This window comes from Malus sylvestris, chromosome 7 (genome assembly GCF_916048215.2).
Source record: "Malus sylvestris chromosome 7, drMalSylv7.2, whole genome shotgun sequence".
In the NCBI taxonomy this organism is placed as follows: domain Eukaryota; kingdom Viridiplantae; phylum Streptophyta; class Magnoliopsida; order Rosales; family Rosaceae; genus Malus; species Malus sylvestris.
Window position 1 is genome coordinate 2341056 of NC_062266.1, and position 18885 is coordinate 2359940.

General features: G+C 39.3%; 4 protein-coding genes and 1 long non-coding RNA gene across 7 annotated transcripts; 2 read left to right on the plus strand and 3 right to left on the minus strand.

The window, feature by feature from the left end:
• The first annotated feature begins 1104 nt into the window (after positions 1 to 1104).
• LOC126628483 (uncharacterized) lies at positions 1105 to 1525 on the plus strand. Its single transcript, XR_007625443.1, has 2 exons — positions 1105 to 1266; positions 1331 to 1525. It is a non-coding gene; the product is annotated as an uncharacterized LOC126628483 (long non-coding RNA).
• An 8-nt stretch (positions 1526 to 1533) lies between these two features.
• Positions 1534 to 5882, minus strand: LOC126628453 (uncharacterized). Its single transcript, XM_050298141.1, has 8 exons — positions 5733 to 5882; positions 4769 to 5218; positions 4514 to 4659; positions 4121 to 4369; positions 3294 to 3428; positions 2628 to 2810; positions 2212 to 2373; positions 1534 to 2116 (listed from the first exon to the last, which is right to left on the minus strand). The coding sequence occupies exons 2-8, from the start codon at positions 5166 to 5168 to the stop codon at positions 1697 to 1699; spliced, it is 1695 nt and encodes a 564-aa protein (XP_050154098.1). The 5' UTR covers positions 5169 to 5218; positions 5733 to 5882; the 3' UTR covers positions 1534 to 1696.
• Positions 5883 to 5970: 88 nt separating this feature from the next.
• On the plus strand, positions 5971 to 9216 carry LOC126628446 (pentatricopeptide repeat-containing protein At4g20740). Of its 3 annotated transcripts, none has more exons than XM_050298134.1 (3): positions 5971 to 8154; positions 8250 to 8350; positions 8650 to 9216. In XM_050298134.1, exon 1 carries the CDS (start codon positions 5984 to 5986, stop codon positions 8135 to 8137), a length of 2154 nt encoding a protein of 717 aa, XP_050154091.1. In that variant the 5' UTR covers positions 5971 to 5983; the 3' UTR covers positions 8138 to 8154; positions 8250 to 8350; positions 8650 to 9216. The 3 variants fall into 3 exon arrangements, with proteins under 3 accessions (XP_050154091.1, XP_050154090.1, XP_050154089.1); XM_050298133.1 differs by having other exon boundaries at positions 8256 to 8350; XM_050298132.1 differs by having other exon boundaries at positions 5971 to 8350.
• Positions 9217 to 9423: 207 nt separating this feature from the next.
• LOC126628467 (uncharacterized) lies at positions 9424 to 10839 on the minus strand. The gene is made up of 2 exons (XM_050298171.1): positions 10513 to 10839; positions 9424 to 9822 (listed from the first exon to the last, which is right to left on the minus strand). Exons 1-2 carry the CDS (start codon positions 10789 to 10791, stop codon positions 9709 to 9711), a joined length of 393 nt encoding a protein of 130 aa, XP_050154128.1. The 5' UTR covers positions 10792 to 10839; the 3' UTR covers positions 9424 to 9708.
• Positions 10840 to 11585: 746 nt separating this feature from the next.
• Positions 11586 to 17032, minus strand: LOC126628455 (glycosyltransferase-like KOBITO 1). The gene is made up of 11 exons (XM_050298144.1): positions 16605 to 17032; positions 15473 to 15622; positions 15226 to 15278; positions 14523 to 14631; positions 14263 to 14397; positions 14070 to 14114; positions 13199 to 13386; positions 12971 to 13112; positions 12507 to 12553; positions 12298 to 12385; positions 11586 to 12124 (listed from the first exon to the last, which is right to left on the minus strand). The coding sequence occupies exons 1-11, from the start codon at positions 16953 to 16955 to the stop codon at positions 11837 to 11839; spliced, it is 1596 nt and encodes a 531-aa protein (XP_050154101.1). The 5' UTR covers positions 16956 to 17032; the 3' UTR covers positions 11586 to 11836.
• Positions 17033 to 18885: the final 1853 nt, after the last annotated feature.

Sequence of the window (18885 nt, forward strand, 5' to 3'; positions counted from 1 at the left end):
ATAGTAATTGGTCAAATGCATCTCCATCCCTAAAAAATACGTTGGCACAAACGATCTCTATCCCTACAAAATGTGCTAGCATCCAGCCTATTTAAAATATTATTAATTTTTTTATAAAATAATAAATAAGTAAAATTTAGTTTTAATTTCGGATAGCATTTTTAACCAATCTTGTCACGTCACGTGTCATTATCTGAAAGTACAATTTTGTGAATAGATCTTTGATAAGATTTTCAACCAATCTCGACGCGCCATGTGTCAGTATCTGTTTACAATAATTTAGCCAAGATTTCGATCAGATTTTCAACCAATCTTGTTACGCCACGTGTTATCATACGAATGTACTATTTCATCATCCAAAAGCATATGAAAGCTTTGGTTGAAAGTTTTGAAAATATTGAAATGTGGTGTAAGGTGGAAGATGATGGTTAGGTATTTATAGAAAAAAATAATACAATTTTTAAAATTTTTTCTGTATTTTTATTAACTTAATTAATCTGGACCGTTGTATTTGAAAAATGTTCAAATCCAACAGCTCAGATGTGGACATGTGGCCAACGGTCACAATTCTGACCGTTTGGTTTTTTTTTTCGTTTTTTGGACAAAAAACGTGGATTGTTGATCTTGGGATCAAACGGCCTAGAACGCGCCATGTCACTAGCCGTTGGGTTTGAATTTCAAATTTTTTTTACCGTTGGAAATCCAACGGCCCGTAACGAGCCACGTGGCTACTCACGGGTTACAAATTGGTGCGCTACAACAGCGGGCCCCGTTGCCTTTTTTTTTTCGGGAACGTCCACTCGCGCGTGCTTCCCACGCGCTTGAAGCAAAAATATATATATATATATATATATATCAGCGGGCTGTGACGTTAGGCAGACGCCAACGTGAGATCACATGACCCAACACATTGCTTGGCACATTCGGGGCCAGCCTATGGACTGGCTTGGGTGGGGGCCAACCTATTTAGCCCGGCTGGAGCAAAAAATTGGGAGGCTGGCCAATTTTGTGAGCTTTGAGCCGGCCTACCCCAATGGGGTGGAGCTGCTGTAATGTTTACCGGATAAGCTCACAATACTAAATTGACTAGCAAAGTTATAAATTCCTTGATTGGATATTGGCGTGTTCTATTTTCTGCTTTTGATTGCCTGTTCAGTTTTCTGCTTTGTCCAAAAGCAGCTTTCTGCTTATAGCATCACGCAAGTGGTAACCGAACATATGGTGTTGCTTTTGACAAAGCAGCTTTCCGCTTATAGCATCACGCAAGTGGTAACCGAACATATGGTGTTGCTTTGTTCAAAAGCAGCTTTCCGCTTATAGTATCACGCAGGTGGTATCCGAACATATGGCATCCGCTTAGAGTCCTGATGCGCAAATGGATACCCTATGTTCTGGCTTTCAAAGAGAGCAACACCATATGTTAGTGAATCCTTGTCACATAGAAATTAGAATCTGAAACACAACCTATCTTCTTTCGAAAACTTGAAAACAACAGAAGAAGAAAAAAAAGAAAAAAAAAAGAAAACGAGAAAATAAGCGTATCCACCATATTATACAAGTAGTTCCTCGATAATATTTTTACAATTCTGCTGAACATTGCACGTCTCCATGAACTTATGTTATTGGATATAAACAAATGAATTAATTCTCATCATGCAACTTTGTACTTGGTTTAGGCTCCTGTTATAATTCAGGATTATGTTGGCTTCGATTGCAGCTTCATTCTAAAATTTTGGATCAATGATGACATATAATCACGCGTACTAGTGATCAAACCATCCCTAGGTTTGTGCACACTAGCAATCAACCGTTGATATTCTGATAGCGTAGATTCAGTTAAAGGCTCCAAAAACTCACACCTTTCCAAAATCTCAGGTGGCGGTACTCCTGCCACGAGGTTTGTGTCCAGTTTCGGCTTACCCTTGAGCTCTTTCAAATCTTCAGGCTGAGCACTATCAAGCACGGAAGGGGAAGCTCCTGGGATTACCTCCTGCTTAAAAGGGAGTGTTCTAGCAGTTTGCAAGCAGAACTCCATCCATTGATGGATGAGTGGAGACGGCCCTCTAACTCGCCCCCCAATTCGATTTGTTTCAAGCCGACTGGTGGCAGGGATTGCCTAGGAAAAGAACAAAAAATATAAATTGACATCTAGGAGAAGATACGATATAGAGGATAACGTAAATGTCTAAGAGAACATGATGGAGGATGTACCCATAGATCTGCCCATATACTAGCTCCAGATTTTGGAACAATTACTGCAACATCAGACATGCGTTTGGCAACAGGAAGAACATCACTGCTCCACCCAACAGCCACCCACACGTCTCCAACCCCAAATGCTTTTAAATAATGTACACTGTCAAATAGTCGGACCTACAGAAAGCCAATGAGCATGTCACGATTCTTTTTCAAATAATCCTGAGACATGTTCATCACATAAGACATCAGAACTGCACAAGCCACGGCTAGAAATACCCTAAATAAGTAGAATAATTTAGAGTCGTAGTTCCAAAACTGAGGTCCATTCCCTAAATTTATCTCCAGATTTGGGAGCAATCTACTTTTCTATTAGTTTATCAAGTACACCCTCACCCAAAACAAAGATGTTAGATCTTTTCTCTCAATACCTGTTTTACAAGTAAAGCCAGATTTTGCCTGACAGCATCTCTCCCACCGTCAACTTGCGAATGGATGTGTTTCGTGTTGTATGATGCTCCCATATACTTCAAAACTGCACCAATAACCTCTCTAGGAGAATCAACCATAGAAATCTTCCCTGCAAGTTCAGGTCGCCATAAATCTGCCCAGTCCTGCAATGGTGGTTTTACAACTCTTAGAATGTTGTACATTAGATAATAAAAAGGTCGTACCCAGTGCACAAGGCTCCCGCTTTACGCAGGGTCTGGGAGAGGTGAATGTGTTGTACATTAGATAATATTTTAAAAAATCCAAAATGCACCAGATTTAAATGAAAGCTAGCGAGTATGAATTTTAACATATGTTTCAGCTTGCAAATTACCCCTTGAATTATTTTTCAAACTTCTTTTCATAAAATTTCCCACTTCATAGAATATTGGGTTTATCAATCAATTGTTATACTTGAATTTTAACATATGTTTCAGCTAGCAAATTTAACCCTTGAATCATTTTTCAAACTTCATAAATTTTCCCACTTCATAGAATATTGTGTTTATCAATCAAATGTTATACTTTGAGGTAAAGAGTACTGATATAAAAAAAGAGTTTAATTAAAAAGAATTAGCAGATAATAAACAGTTTGGGGACATGTTTACCTCTACAGGAGCCAACTTATGCTTTCGAAATTTACTTTTTTTGTATGCTATCACCATGCAGCCCCAGCGATACGGCGAAGCCCATACTTTACCATCAGTGTCAATTCTCCCTTCAGAGTTCCTGCGGAGATATACCTGAGTCATTTTTAGTAATAGTAAAACACCATAACTGATTTCTGAGGGAACAAAAAGGCATTGCCAGTTCGAAAGAATGGAAACAGTACTTCAAATGCAAGAAAATGCATAAACTACATAAGGAAACACGCACAATAAAACTCAAAACCAATATTCAAGCATAGTAGGAAAACCACAAAAGATAATAATACTGATTCCAGTGTCTGGCATGCCAGGTGAAACATATTCTATTTGATTCCTGAGATTCTGGTTACACAACATATATCTTAGAAATGCGTTGTAACAATTAATTCAGGACAGATAGCCCCGGTGATTAAAACAGCAAAAAGAAAAGTTAAATCTCTTCTTAGAAATTACTGCAAAAAAAGATATATATCTGTAGTTTTCGGGGCCTACCCTCTTCATACATATTTAATATTTATAGTAAAGCTAATGATATATTCCATCACATGGATGTTAGTAATACTGTAATACATTTTTTTAGTCCTCTGATTTGTGGTCATGAACACAAGCCTTGTATTTCAATTGACCTATGACTTTTTTACAGTTTTCACAACACATCAACCTTAAATGGCATGGCCAGAAAATAAGCATAGCAAGGCATTACTCAATGTATAATACAGGGAGCCAAAGGAACACAATTTTTCAGAATCGAGAATCAAGAGGACATGAAAGAGCAGTTGTTTTCTTACTTTCCATCGGTCACTCAAGCCTTTAAACCAGTCCTGGTCTTCTACCCCTTGAATGGGCTCAATCACAGCCTTGCTAATGGCATAACTGAGCCAAGAGTCCCCAACACTAACGAGGTCAGCTGCGACGACAGATGAAGGCCCAACATTGCCTTTGCCAAAGGCCATTGATAGATCAGAAAAGATGCCCTCAAGGCTTGCATGCGACTTCATGTGAACCTTTGATCTTTTTCCTTGAGATTGCATAAAATCCTACATTGTCAGAAGGAAATAAATTAAGTTACTCACTCTAAAAGAATAAAATAATCCAACACTTGTAATCCCAGCTACCTACCAAACTGAATACCAAATATGATGTCATACGACGAAATACAGAAAACAAAAAGCGCCTCATACCTTAACCCATGAAGGAGGCACAGAGCCACGGAGAGCAGCAAGTCTCAAAGGGACTGTCAAAGCATAAGTCTTAGACTTCCAAGCTGCAAATGCTGCTTCCAACTTGTTATCTTCCGATTTTTTAGCTTCATCTCCATCATCTTTGGCTGTGCTCATCAAATGTACAATTTCAAAAACTAAAGTTATGCGAAACAAACCTACCTTATTGATAAAAAAAAAAAAAAAAAGCTAAACTCAACTGATTTGAGAAATTACCTTGAGCTGTGTGCTCCTCCTCTAGAACCACTTGAGGCTTGCCAAGAGGAAGAGGCCGACATTGAGCTGAACTCGCCCAACAGCAAAGCCCAAGCCCAACAAAGACTGCAGTGGAGGCGGCAAGTCGAACCAGGGTTTGAGACACAGCGGAGGTGGGAGGCTCTGGTGCTGGCAAATGTGGAGTGAGGTTGAGGCCACAAGAGAATGTGAGAGGCCTATGATAGTGGAACCTTGGTAGGGGTTTGGTAGAGAAGAAAAAGGTGAGCTTAGAGCTATGGGGACGAGAGCGGTCTAAGGGAAACGGGATGTATGATGGTACTACCAATGCAGCAGCAGCCATATTCACAGGAGTCTTAGTAATTGAGCTGAAAACGTGATGACAGAGGGAGCACAGTATCATGTGATCAGGTAGCAACCCGAAAGCATTTCATTTCTCGTGGCACTTAAAATCTACAAAGTACACAAATGAGAACAGCATTAGAACAATTTCATTTCTCAAGACTCTGAACGACTACATCCAAAACAATCACTTTCGTCCCTAATTACGCTTTCTAAAATCCGAACGAAAACAAAAACAAAAAACAAACAACGAAAATGTATGAACTTTTATTACTTTTAAAGTGAAGAATTACAATCTAGCAGTTTCGAAGGATTATTTGCTACTTGCAAGAACATCAAGACAGCCGTCCCTTTTACGATGATCGGGCATTTCGGTTTTGTTTTACAATAATCAAGCAATTCAACATTAATTTTTTTTTCCCTCTTACAACAATGCGTCCATTTCCGGTTCGATATGCGTCCAAGATTCTTCAAGAAATAAGCATACATATCCAAAAACCATTGACTGCACAAGTATATACAAATAATCTGTGACCAAATTTATGGTTCATAAACCCTAAATTAGCAGGAAAATTAGAAATTTACGAAACCCCTAAATCACCAAATGGATAAGAAAGTAGCTCACCTCTCTCAGTGTGTGTCATTAGCTGCGAGCGTGAGGGACGACGGCCAACAGAGGAGAGAGGACACTCTGCGGACTGCAGACAACTGAGCAGAGAGAGAGAGAGAGCTCACAAAGGAAGACGACGCTCTGCAGTGATGATGATAATCATTTTTTATTTTATTTATTTAAAAGAGAACAGCCGGTGGCCATTTTAGTCACCACATTATCAAACGAAAAGAATTAGAGAGAAAGGGGCAGCAACAAATTTTAAAATGCCACCTCAGTCCCCACCCCCTAAATTCCAGATCTTCCACGGCCACCGCAGGCCCACACAGAACCGCCCAACCGTCCGCGGCGGCCTCTTCTCCGACCGTGTCTCTCAACCGAGCCGCAAATACCCCACCACCGTCACCCAATCCCAGCCATTCGATCTCTCCAAGTGGGACCCACACCTGCCCCAATCCTCGCCTTCCACTTCATCGCCCAACCCCGACGACACGACCCTCCTCTCGTTTCTCTCCCCCATCGCTCGCTTCATACTCGATGCTTTCCGCAAGAACCGGAACCACTGGGGCCCGCCAGTCGTCTCGGAGCTCCGTAAGCTCCGCCGGGTCACGCCGGACCTCGTCGCCGAGGTGCTCAAGGTCCAGAACGACCCCGTTTCGGCCTCCAAGTTCTTCCACTGGGCAGGTAAGCAAAAGGGTTTCAAGCACACTTATTCTTCATACAATGCCTTGGCTTATTGTCTGAACCGGTCCAACCGGTTCAGGTCGGCGGACCAAGTCCCTGAGCTGATGGACTCGCAGGGCAAACCGCCGAGCGAGAAACAGTTTGAGATTCTCATCAGAATGCACTCTGATGCCAATAGAGGTCTCAGGGTTTATTATGTGTATGAAAAAATGAAGAAATTTGGGGTTAAACCCAGGGTTTTCTTGTACAATAGGATCATGGATGCGTTGGCGAAAACGGGTTATTTGGATTTGGCCTTATCGGTTTACGATGAATTTCGTGATGATGGATTGGTGGAGGAGAGTGTTACTTTCATGATCTTGATAAAGGGTATGTGTAAAATGGGAAGAATTGACGAAATGTTGCAGCTTTTGGAGAGAATGAGGGCGAATTTGTGTAAACCGGACGTGTTTGCATACACGGCAATGGTTAAGGTTTTGCTTTCGGAGGGGAACTTAGATGGGTGTTTGAGGGTTTGGGAGGAAATGAAGAGAGATAGGGTTGAGGCTGATGCTATGGCATATGCAACTCTGGTTACAGGGTTGTGTAAGGGTGGCAGGGTGGAGAAAGGGTACGAATTGTTTAGGGAGATGAAGGCGAAGGGTTTCTTGATTGATAGAGTGATATACGGGGTGTTGATTGAGGGGTTTGTGGCAGACAGGAAAGTTGGGGTGGCTTGTGATTTGTTAAAAGATTTGGTGGATTCGGGGTATAGGCCAGATTTGGGGATATATAATTCTCTTATCGAGGGTTTATGTAATGTGAAGCGGGTTGATAAGGCGTATAAAATTTTCCTAGTTACTGTTCAAGAGGGTCTTCAGCCAGATTTTGCTACGGTGAATCCCATTTTGGTGTTCTATGCTGAGACAAGAAAAGTGGATAAGTTCTGCGAGATGCTTGCACAGATGGAGAAATGTGGTTTTCCTGTCATTGACGATCTTTCGAAATTCTTCTCCTTTATTGTAGGAAAGGAGGACGGAGTAACAATGGGTTTGGAAGTGTTTGAAGAGTTAAAAGTCAAAGGTTATTATAGTTTAGGAATCTACAATACCTTTATGGAGGCCCTCCACAAATCTGGGAAAGTGAAAAAAGCATTGTCTCTCTTTAATGAAACGAAGGATGTGGATTTGCAGCCCGACTCCTCTACTTACAGCATTGCCATAATGTGTTTTGTTGAAGATGGGGACATCCATGAGGCTTGTGCCTGTTATAATAAAATAATTGAGATGTCTTGTGTTCCTTCGATTGCTGCCTACCGTTCGCTTGCTAGAGGGCTTTGTAAAATTGGAGAGATTGATGCAGTTATGCTGTTAGTTCGTGACTGCTTAGCCAGCGTGACAAGTGGGCCCTCGGAATTCAAGTATTCTCTTACCATTCTCCATGCATGTAAATCAAATAATGCTGAGAAGGTGGTTGAGGTGCTAAACGAGATGATACAGCAGGGTTGTCCTCCAGATGATGTTGTATACTCTGCTATAATCTCTGGCATGTGTAAGCATGGCACAATAGAGGAGGCAAGAAAAATATTTTCAAATTTGAAAGAGCACAAAATTTTAACAGAAGCCAACATGATTGTGTATGATGAAGTATTAATTGAACACATGAAGAAGAAGACGGCAGATCTGGTGGTGTCTGGTTTGAAGTTTTTTGGATTAGAAAACAAATTGAAAGCAAAGGGTTGTAAGCTGCTGTTGTGATGAAACTATAAAGGCAGGTACGGAATTCATTGGTTACTTCAGACTTTCCTTCTGTTGCAATTCGCTTATAATGCATGAAATTGTATCGAGTGGTGAGAACACTACATTTAAGATGCAGCTATGGAGGAGGCACACATCTTCGGGTTGTGAGGCGTCTTGTTAGCTGGCATTGCCAATGATCACTTTTTGGGTGTCTCGTGAATATTCCAACAGGTTAGTTTTGTACTGTAAAGCCTTGTTTTAAAGTTTAAACCTTTGCCTCCAATACTGTTAACAGTTTTTTTTCAGTTGCTTTGCTTTGGTTAGCTGATTCTTGCTTGTTCTTCTTTTAGTTTGTCATCTTTAGTTAGCTGATTTTTGCTTGTTTAGTTGGCATCTTTTGGGAATTAGAGATTAAACCTAAACTCAATCATATTATTGTTACTATTATATTTATCAGAAAGTCTAGGATTCAAATTATTATGCAACCCGGAAATAAAATGATCTGTCTTGTTTTTTTCAACCTACTTCAGCTACAAGTTTGTAGAAATGCATACAGCTAAATAGTAGGAGGGGCTAGTGAACTCTTATTGAAGCTAGAACTTTTGGTTTGGCAACTTGTGATTGGGGTTGCTTGGCAAGTGTCTTCTGGCGAGTATGATACTGCTGAATGTGGGTAGCCTGCTTTCTTTGTTTCTCTGCAACTTTCTTGGCTGTGGTCTCAATGTGTTTTGGAGGTTCAGTGTACAATTTGGCTCAGAGACCCTGGTAGGGACTCTCTATGTTGGTTTGCTCGTCGTTGCTTGAATGGAAGTATATTTTCCTAGTGGGAGATAAACAACTCTTCTGGTAGTATTCCCTGATGACATGGATATATGTTTCTCTCAAGGCAAGCTCCAAATTCCAATATCAAGGAAATTGGATGGCAAAGAAGAGAAGCAGTTCCAGATTGCAGGAGTTGAGGTACTCTGAATTTTTTAACGATCGGTCGAAGATTCCAGATATATAATGTTCATAATCTGTCTAGAGAAATTGTGACTGGTATCGTATTGCCAATTTCATGTAGTCGATCATATCATTGCCTTGCATGGTTCCTCTTAACCTTCATCTGGAGGAGAAGCCCTTCCACAACACGCAAAGAAATCTTTGAGTTTTGACAATGGAGGTTTAAATGCGTTGATTTGAATTAGGGCCGTCGTCTAATACTGAGAAGAGAAGTACCTCTAGACCAACGACTATGTTAGTAAACCGTCTTACGTGAATATGAAACGGTTATTTTTTCACAACCCCTTAATATTCTCTGCCTGTTGTACAAATGATGTATGTTCATTCCATATTTCTTTTTCTACATACAAAATACACAACGCATACATTCACCGGAATTAAACCATCGAGATCGCCGTTCGCTCTTATTCCCGAGGGGCGCTAGGCACAACATTCTAATGTTAACATGCATTTGACATACAAAATTGTCAAAAAAATGTAAACAGTTCCTCGATCTCTTTCTTTCCGGTACTTTGACAGATTCATAATGCACGGCCGCAGGCTGATCTAAGCACAAAACTAAACCTTAACGAGCAAGTAAACGAAGTCTAAACTTCCCTTTTGGGCCTGTTGCGGGTACGGGGAAGTGCAGGCATTTCTTCTATCGAACTGCCAGCTTCGCCATCCTCATCCGTTTCCCTGATCGCTTGGTTGATTGCCATCTGCATCAAGAACACAAACACTGTGACTACTAAAGAAAACATCAACAGAAACAAAATCCAGTAGCTTATGAACATCACAAAGAAAAAGAGACTAAAACTACGCTTTTTTTAGCAGCGCTCACAGGATGCTCACTTTCCTGCCCCTGCTATTCAACTAGGGTTCCAACGATGAGTTTTCGATTACTCGAAACTGCACCATCAGAGTTGCATTACACATAAATCTCTTAAGAACATGGAAGCTGCACCCGAAATCACGAGTTAATCGCGGTGACAAAGTACTTCATTAACCGTTAAACACAACGAGAAAACTACTCAACAACATTTGCACGCACGAGAGATATTGCTCTGCTACGATTAAAACAAACTACTTTAGAAGAGAGATTAGAAACTGGAAAAACCCGTGACAAAGCAAGACCGAGCTCATTTGCGATTGCTTGGGTAGGAAAGCACTTCTGCTCATAAGTGTTTATGCAAAAAGCATGTTACTATAAACATATTGAAATTTTTGTTAAAAACCCTAGCGCTTTTGCTTCCAAAACATATTGAAAAGCGTTTTTAATTGTCAGGAAACATTTTAGCTCTTTCGAGTTTAATTCATATGCTATATGAATGCAGTCACAGGTATTCAAATATTCAGAAGCATTAAACCGCATGCATATCAAAGAACGGAGTTGCAGAAATTCGACAAACCTCTTCAAGGAAGTCTCTGTCGAGCTTATCGGCGACTCTGATGGAGGTGAAAACGGTGACGGCGATCAGAGAGAGCGGCAAAACGAATGCGAACACGTACTGGCTCGTGGTGGGCCCCGCACGTGTCACCACCGCTAGGCCTCTGGTTTGCCGGCCGGGATACCGTGACGCCGGCGAGATGGGCACGCGCGGAGGGATGAATGAAGCACGTGATGGTGGGGCGGGTGGTGGAGGAGAGAGAGCGAGTGAGGCTGTGTTGGAGATGAGAAGCTTTGCCATGGCAGCAGCTTAGCTCTTCCGCTCGGAGTGGATAATGTTATCATTTTGCTTTTTATAAAATAACGGCAGGTTACGTTAACATCGCCTCTTTTAATTAGAAATAAATCTCACTTCTTATTTGTATGGAATGGGAGTCTTTTGTTATTGATTTACTAAAAATTATGTTTATGATCAAAATCATTCATATTATAAATCACTTAGTAGAAAGCATCTTTAATAAAAAAAATATATGCATTTATATATATATATATATATATAATCGTTTAGTCATTATACGATAAAAAAAACAAATAGTCAAATTCAATAAACGCATTACGAATCATTCATCTATTTATTACAGTTGATTGATTAAACGATTTTTTTAATTATTTTTTTATGAAATGATATTTATAAGGACTTAAAGGGCAAAAAAATGCCCTATCCGCAAGTGGCAATGCCAGTTGTTTGTTTTCAAGTCAAGCCCCCTGCTATTGGTGCGAGTTGTAAGGAGTCTTGGTCTCAATGCGAGCTAGGGCGTGATTTAATTCTAGTAACGAGAGTGAATGCGCTGCAAGACCAAGTGGAAAGTATCTCGAAGATTTGCCACTTTGAAACAAAAAGTTCAAAATATCGAAAAAATTCACTCAATCTCATCCCTGATTCCTTGCCAACCAGAATTAATTCACCTTCTTTTTCTGATTTATAATATGAATATTTTCCATCATAAACACAATTTTGTGAATTGACCACAAAGTATTTTAAAGTAGCCAAGCGTTCCTCTTTGTATGCAAGAAAGAAAAAGGAATCTGATCGCATTTGTGCTCGAATTCAAAGCATTTTTGCCTACTAAAGGAGCCAAGCGTTACACATATCACATGTGAATCTCAAATTCTCAATTTAAATGTTACATTCACTATACAAAATTGAAAAGAATAGATTACACTCATAATGCATGAATATAGGGTCGGATCCGTGGAACAGCTTTTTTTACACAACTTTTGATACACGTTGTAGAACCTACTCCGTAATGTATTTTAATGATTCAATCATGATAAAGGACCTTATTTTACACTTCCACACTTGCCTGGTTATCGTCCATTCCCGGAGGGGACAATGGTGGAACAGCCACTTCTTGAAATTCAGCAGTTTCAATATCCAAGGCCTTCCTGGCAGTAGCCTTACTCTCTCTGCTTCTACCAATCTTCCTCAATGACGGGTGGGATTCGGAGGCAGCAGCTCTCGAGGAGTTACTACCATTAATGGTCAACAAAAACTTTTCTTTTGAGAGAGTTGTTGGGGCAGATGCAATAACGGAGCTGAAGACTCCCGACTCCCTTAGTCCTTTTATTATGGCCTGAAATGTACAGTGAGTGAAAGCCTTAAAACGATACAGAATGAGCAGGTAAAAAACGATTTAATTTAGGTTTTGAGGTTTTGTCAATACTTTCACGAAAATCATTTGTTAATTACATTATTTAAATGAGTTGATCAGCTACAAAAAATTTAAGTTTGAGTTGATCGGCTTACCATGGGAGCGTATATCCGAGTCAAAATTCCCTTTCTCAAAAGTTTGATTCTTATGTCTTTGTCATCCCACACAATGTGTTCATGGTACCTAGAACGAAAGCCAAGCGCAGACTTAATCCACAATAAAGGATTAAAAAGAAGGTTTCACCATACTTCAAATTTTAATGGAGGATCAAGATAAATGTAATAACTTGTAAAGAAAATCTCACCACTTCTGCATTTCCTCCTTGGTTGCAGTTGATGCAATTATGAATGCCTGCAATGCTACATGTTGTTAGTATATGAAAGAGTTAGCACGATGAAATGCAAACGAAAAAGCAAGCTCAAGAGCTGGCAGCTATTACACTAAAAGAAAGAGGAAATATAAGGGAAAAGACAAGTCCACTGTTCTATTACAAATCTTGTAGAATATTAGCCAAATCTGCAAAATGGTTTTAGAAGACCACTTTGCTCGATATGGAGCACTTTAAGTTATGCTTGGAGTTGGAAAAACTATATTCCCTTTTAGATTTCCAAGTAACAGCTCTACCAATAGATATTTATTTAAATTTTCAAGAATTCTATTGCATGGACCAACTAGGTAACTTTACAAAGTTAACTGATCACATTATATGCTAGATGATCTTGTACCGGTAGAAAGTTTAGAAATAACTAACTAAAGAATTGAACTCACAGCTCTGTCAAACTCCAACATAAAGCATCTTTTGACATCTTCCTTTGTAGGCTTGCAGCGACACCGATCACGTCTAGATGTTAAGTCTGAAAATTTGGCATATGTGTAGTGCAGAACAGCAGCCTCTTCAAATTTGATCTCGCTAAGAAGGAAATAGGATATATATGATTACTATGACCAATAAGTTGACCCCAAAACACTGTTCTTTCAAACATAAAATTACCGTACTTTGGGGTCTTCATATAGTTGTGCCATCTGTGTGCACCGTTAGGACGAAGATGATCTTGGACTCGAGCAGCTGATTTCCCATTTCCATAAGTCAAAAAGTAGTTTGGGTTACCATGAACTGACTCTTTATACATACCAAAGTATGTGTCTTTTGGTACATGGTCATAATTCCTCTTGAACATGGAAACCTGATTGCGTAGATACAAGAGCAAGGCATTAGACAAAGACAGGACATGCATGCTAATTGAAATATAAAAATAAACATGACGTGAAGCATTCCTAGAATCAACTGGGATACATTTATTTAAAGTACTATTTCTCATTCTGGAAGTACAAAGTCAGAAAGACCTCGTCTACGACTCTACTGCTCGTAACTACCAAATCTTTATGCAGCACCATCTGTATCATAAATATTACTCACTCTAATCCCACACTTACGTACTTGTCTTTAAAGAATATGCCCTTATTTGAACTAACACATTAACTTCCAACTTTTATGTCTAGATATGAAAAGAGGCAGATCTTGGTAAAACTTTAGAACAATATGTTTGGTCTAATCCATAAATTCGGAATATATGATTGTCACTGTCTAACAACCATATCCTTGCATAGTTCAACAGGGCAACAACATACTGCTGCTTCCCAGCATGTTAAATCTAAGACTGGATAAGGTTACAAACTCTTCACAAATTCAAAGTTATGGTATTCTTCACAAATTCAAAGTTATGGTATGCAGGTTAAAGACCTTACCAGGCTGACAGCCCATATCGAATAGCAAATATCAATCTCGTAATTGTTGAACTTCAGAGATCTAATGAAATTTATTGAAGCAAGTAAGAAGCAATAATGATGGACAACAGAGGAGATTCACCTCAGTAAATGGTTCCTTAATATCATCCCGTTCAACACTGCTCTCCTGCACAAAACAAACAACCAGTTAGTTAAATCACCGAATAACATGCATAAGGGCTGAAACGGGCGCCAATACTCAAAAACAACAAGACTAGCATGCTTAATCATCTTTACACGTACACAACTTAAAAGTAACTGAATATTTCACTTACATAGTTCGGGAAAATGACCATATCCACATTCCCAGGCACATCAAGCAGCAACTGCCTCAAAGAATACTCCTTGGCCCCAGCTGGGTGCAGTAACTCATCTGTGTCAACATGAATTATCCAGTCCATTCCAGCATCCTAATATTTTTATATGCAACAGAAAGTCCCAAGCAACAAAAGAGATTAATAAATTAAGAAAACATCTCATCACAAGGTAAAAGTAACAACATAGGCACAAGTAACATGAGAAAAATCTTTCATACCCTTGCCATGACAATAGCCATCTCCATATTGAGAGATTGCTTCACAAATAGCTCATAATTGCAAGGTTTGTAAAAGAAACTGGACAGCCAAGTCTCATTCCAGATCCGACTGATGGTAACAAAAAAACAAGAAACACAAAATACAAGTGATTTAAGCGAAAATGTATGCAGAATTCTTCTCAGAAGCAGACAACAGCACTGCTGATATGTCCACCATTTGAACAGCTGTGCTTGCTGTCAGCACAGTAACGTTGTGTTTCTTTTTATTTAGTCTAGTTTTCAATCCATTTTCCCTACAAGGTTATTATTTTGTGTAGAGTCGATTTAGGGCTTAGGCTTTAGATTTTAACTCTCAACTCCACGATCTTAGTATCCCTGAAATCAGGAGTTAAAACCAAAGCCCTAAACAACTGTGTTTTGCTCTTTTTTTATTGCACAAGTTGAATAGCCAGAGGGGTCATTTGAATCATCCTGGTGCCACATTCCGGCTACTGTCCCAAAGCTGGATTGTTGGTATATATAAATGTGTGTGTATCTACCAGTCTACGGAAAAAGGATAAACAAATAAAAGATGTTCAAGCATTTAGAGATGTTGGTTACGTTAATCAAAATATCCAGGAGTCTTAAGTCTTAACAATACTAGAAGATTACTTTATAGTAAGCACAAGACAGGCACCAAGTGTCAGCGGCAGAGTCAACTCACCTGTTAGCTTGTTGTTCCTCAAGCTCTTTAGTTCTGTATATCACCTTTACTCCCTGACAAAATACCAAAAAATTTATGCTCGAAAACTTTCACCATATTAAGCATTGCAAAAATGCATTTTTAAAATATTAAAAAAAAAATTACAATAAAAAAAAACAAAAAAAAAACATGGAAAAGAAAAATAAAGGGGAGAAGAAGGCAACTGAACAGGACGTAGGCAGTCAGAGTGAAGTATTATTTAACTCACAGGAATAGACTCCAGAACTTTAGATACTTCAGGAGATGCAGCCTTTCCTTCCACAAATAGGAAAAAGGTAGTAGCTCCAACAACCTTGTGATAAAACATCCACGGCAAAATCTGTTCTAAACCAGCTGACGTACTTGTAGTAATACATATCTGCACAAAGCTCTAACTTAATAAGAGACGAAAAATGCATTCCACCAAAATGCATGCTGTCCTGATATTAGTATGCAGCACTCATTACATAACAAGCCATCATCAATCATCCAAACAATTGGGTTACATAAAATTTTAAGTGCTATAAACAATGAAACAGGACATCGCATTATAAGCAGAGCAGAGCATCACACTTGTCAAAAAGGATTAGAAGGGTGATATTTCCCAAAATATAACAAAATTAGAGCAGGAAGGTTCAAATGATACGTAACTCCCACAATCAAGTTCCAAACAAATTACTCTGAATACTGGTATGATAAAGTCTGATAAGTAAATGGTGGTGTTATCGTATTTTCTCACTGGAAGCACAGGTCGTCAATGAAACAATCGTATTATGTTTATCTATTGGACAACCAAGCCGCTCATGAATAAACACTAGACCATAAATAACACTCTGTAGCTGTGCAGAATGTCAGATCTGTAGAGAAGGGACTCCATGGGATGCAAACTTTAATTCATAGCAGAAGATCGCTTCTTCGCAAGTATGAAGCATACCGCATTGTGTATCCCATTAACAAGTCTATTAGGAAAGCAAGGTTGGGTTGGACGTTGCCAGAAAAAGGATGAACTTAGTTCACATTTCACAACATTTGAGATCAATGAGAGCACATCATTTTTGCTCCACGCCCCAGTAATTCCCCTTAGACGAGTTTAACTAAATTTGGAGATTCGTTATAGATTTGTGAGCAAAAATGCAAAGCATTTGAAATATGGAATGAACAGTACATGTATGAACAGCCTCAAAGCCATAAACTTCAATCTACAAAAAGGAAAATCCAGATACAAATCCACACGACCACTCAGAAATTTCAAATTTTCAAACTCAGCAGTAAAAACAAAACCCACTAAACTCAAATCCAAATCAAACAAAACCCAGAATCAGATCAACCTCCAATCCATGAAAGAATAAAAAAAATCATACCTTTGGTCTTAAATTGGATACAGAGTCAAACTTCCAATTCTGATAGTAGGGAATCGAAGGCGAAGCTGAACGACCGAGACTAAGGCAATCGGAAGGCGAGGAGTGGACGACGGCGGAGGAAAGAGGAGATGCGTCCATGCCAGGGAAGAGGTGGTGGGAACCAGGAGGGGACCAGCGGGTGGTGGGGTCGGGGATGCCGCCACGCCATTGGAGAATGAAAGCTAAGGCAGCGAGAGAGAGGGGGAGGAGAGTGAGGAGGAGGAGGAGCTTCGATGTGAAGGTTTGAGAGGAGGAGGATGGTGGGGCTGATCGGAGAGGGGCATGGAGGTGGTGGTGGTGGTGGTTGGTCATGGTCGTTTTATGTCGGTCGTGAGAGTCGTTGATGGTCTTTACGTTACAAGCTTTACTGGGAGTTCAAGAAACACAGGATGTCTTTTAAAATAAAAATATAAACTGGGCAATAGTATAGTTGTAAACAAAATTTTATAAAGTAAACGATAAACGTGTTCATTTTTTATTAGTAACACATCATTTATTTTACAAGACAAATTTAATCTCTTTAGCATTACTCATATAAAATTGGCCATAATTAAATAAGGGTATAGTAAGGTTTTGAAAAAAAAAATTATATATATATTTATTCAAAGTGGTAGATTTGTCCTTATTCGTTAAATTTGTTTAGTCAATCTATTATAGCAATATATAAATGGTTCATAATGCAATATTTGATTTAGATTTCGAATTCATACTAAATTAGCCTCTTGCTATACGTTCAAACATGTAATAAACTCTAAAATACCAAAAGATTCGTATGGAGAATATGTTTTCCATGTTTGTTGTTGTAGTACTTCAAATATACTCAACAATAATACGAGATTTAATGAATTCAACGGGACTTTCCAAACCCATGAACAACATGAAAGCTCCTCTAAAATAAACTAAAAAACACATATATAAAGAACAGTTCAATCAAAAATTTAAATTGAAAACCAAAATTTACATAATCAATAAAATAGCTTTTAGTTTTTTTGTAACATTCCACATCATCTAAGGAAGTGGATCTTGTAAGTCTTATATGTATATTCCTATCTTTACCTAGCACGAGGCATTTTGGGAGCTCATTGGCTTCGGGTTCCATCAGAACTCTGAAGTTAAGCGAGTTTGCGCGAGAGCAATTCCAGGATGGGTGAACCACTAGGAAGTTCTTGTGTGAGATTCCATAAACAAAATAGTGAGGACGTGGTCGGGGCCCAAAGCGAACAATATTGTGATACGGCGGAGTCGAGCCCAGGATGTGGTGGGGGCCTGGGCCGGGATGTGACAATTTGGTATCAGAGCCAATCCTTAACCGGAAGTGTGCCGACGAGGACGTCGGGCCCCTAAGAGCAACTCCACCCTTGGTGGTTGCTTGGGGGACAGGCGAAGGGAAATGGCCCAATGGCCGGTGGATAGGGCTCTAGCGTTGGCCAGCCTAAGTGAAGGTGGGTGCCTAAGGGCCAGGCTCGTGGAGGATTGCCAGCCCTGCAGCCCGAGGTGGGTGTGACGTCAGGCCTGGCGTCGGGCCATTTTTTTTTTGTGTCAGGCGCGTGCCCCTCACTTGCGAGTGGGGGCGCGTCAGCCGACAAGTTTACAAGGCACGGGGCCCGTGCGCCAGGAAATGCAGGTGACCGTTGGGAAGCCACGGTCCATTCGATCTCAATGACTCTTTAATATGAGCCATCCGATTTGAAACGGTAATAAAAAAAACAACTGATTTAATATCAACCATTCGATCTGAAATCAACGGTTGATATTAATCTGCTTTTATAAATTAAAAAAAATAAAAAATAGTTTTAAAATTAAAAAAAGTTACTGTTGTGACACGTGGCACAATCCGAAGTATTATAATTTGAATTTTTTTAAATCCAACGACAGATATTAATTATTTGAATAAAAAAATTTAAAAAATTGTAAAAAATCCGAAAAAAAATATTTGAAAATTAAAAAAAAAATGTTTCAATCAAATTCATATGATAGATTATATGGAGGATTCTGAAATGATTAGGTTGTAGATAGTGTCACGTGGCATACCGTTATTCGTTAAAAATCTAATTGAAATCTATTCTAAAAGATTCTGAAAAGATAACTATACGTGGTACGACGACATTGGATAAAAATCTTATCGAAATCCATCACCAATAATTATCTTTTCAGATAATGACACGTGGCGCAACGAGAACGATTTAAAATCTGATCGAAATCTATCCTTAAAGATTCTGAAAAAATAACGATATGTGGCACG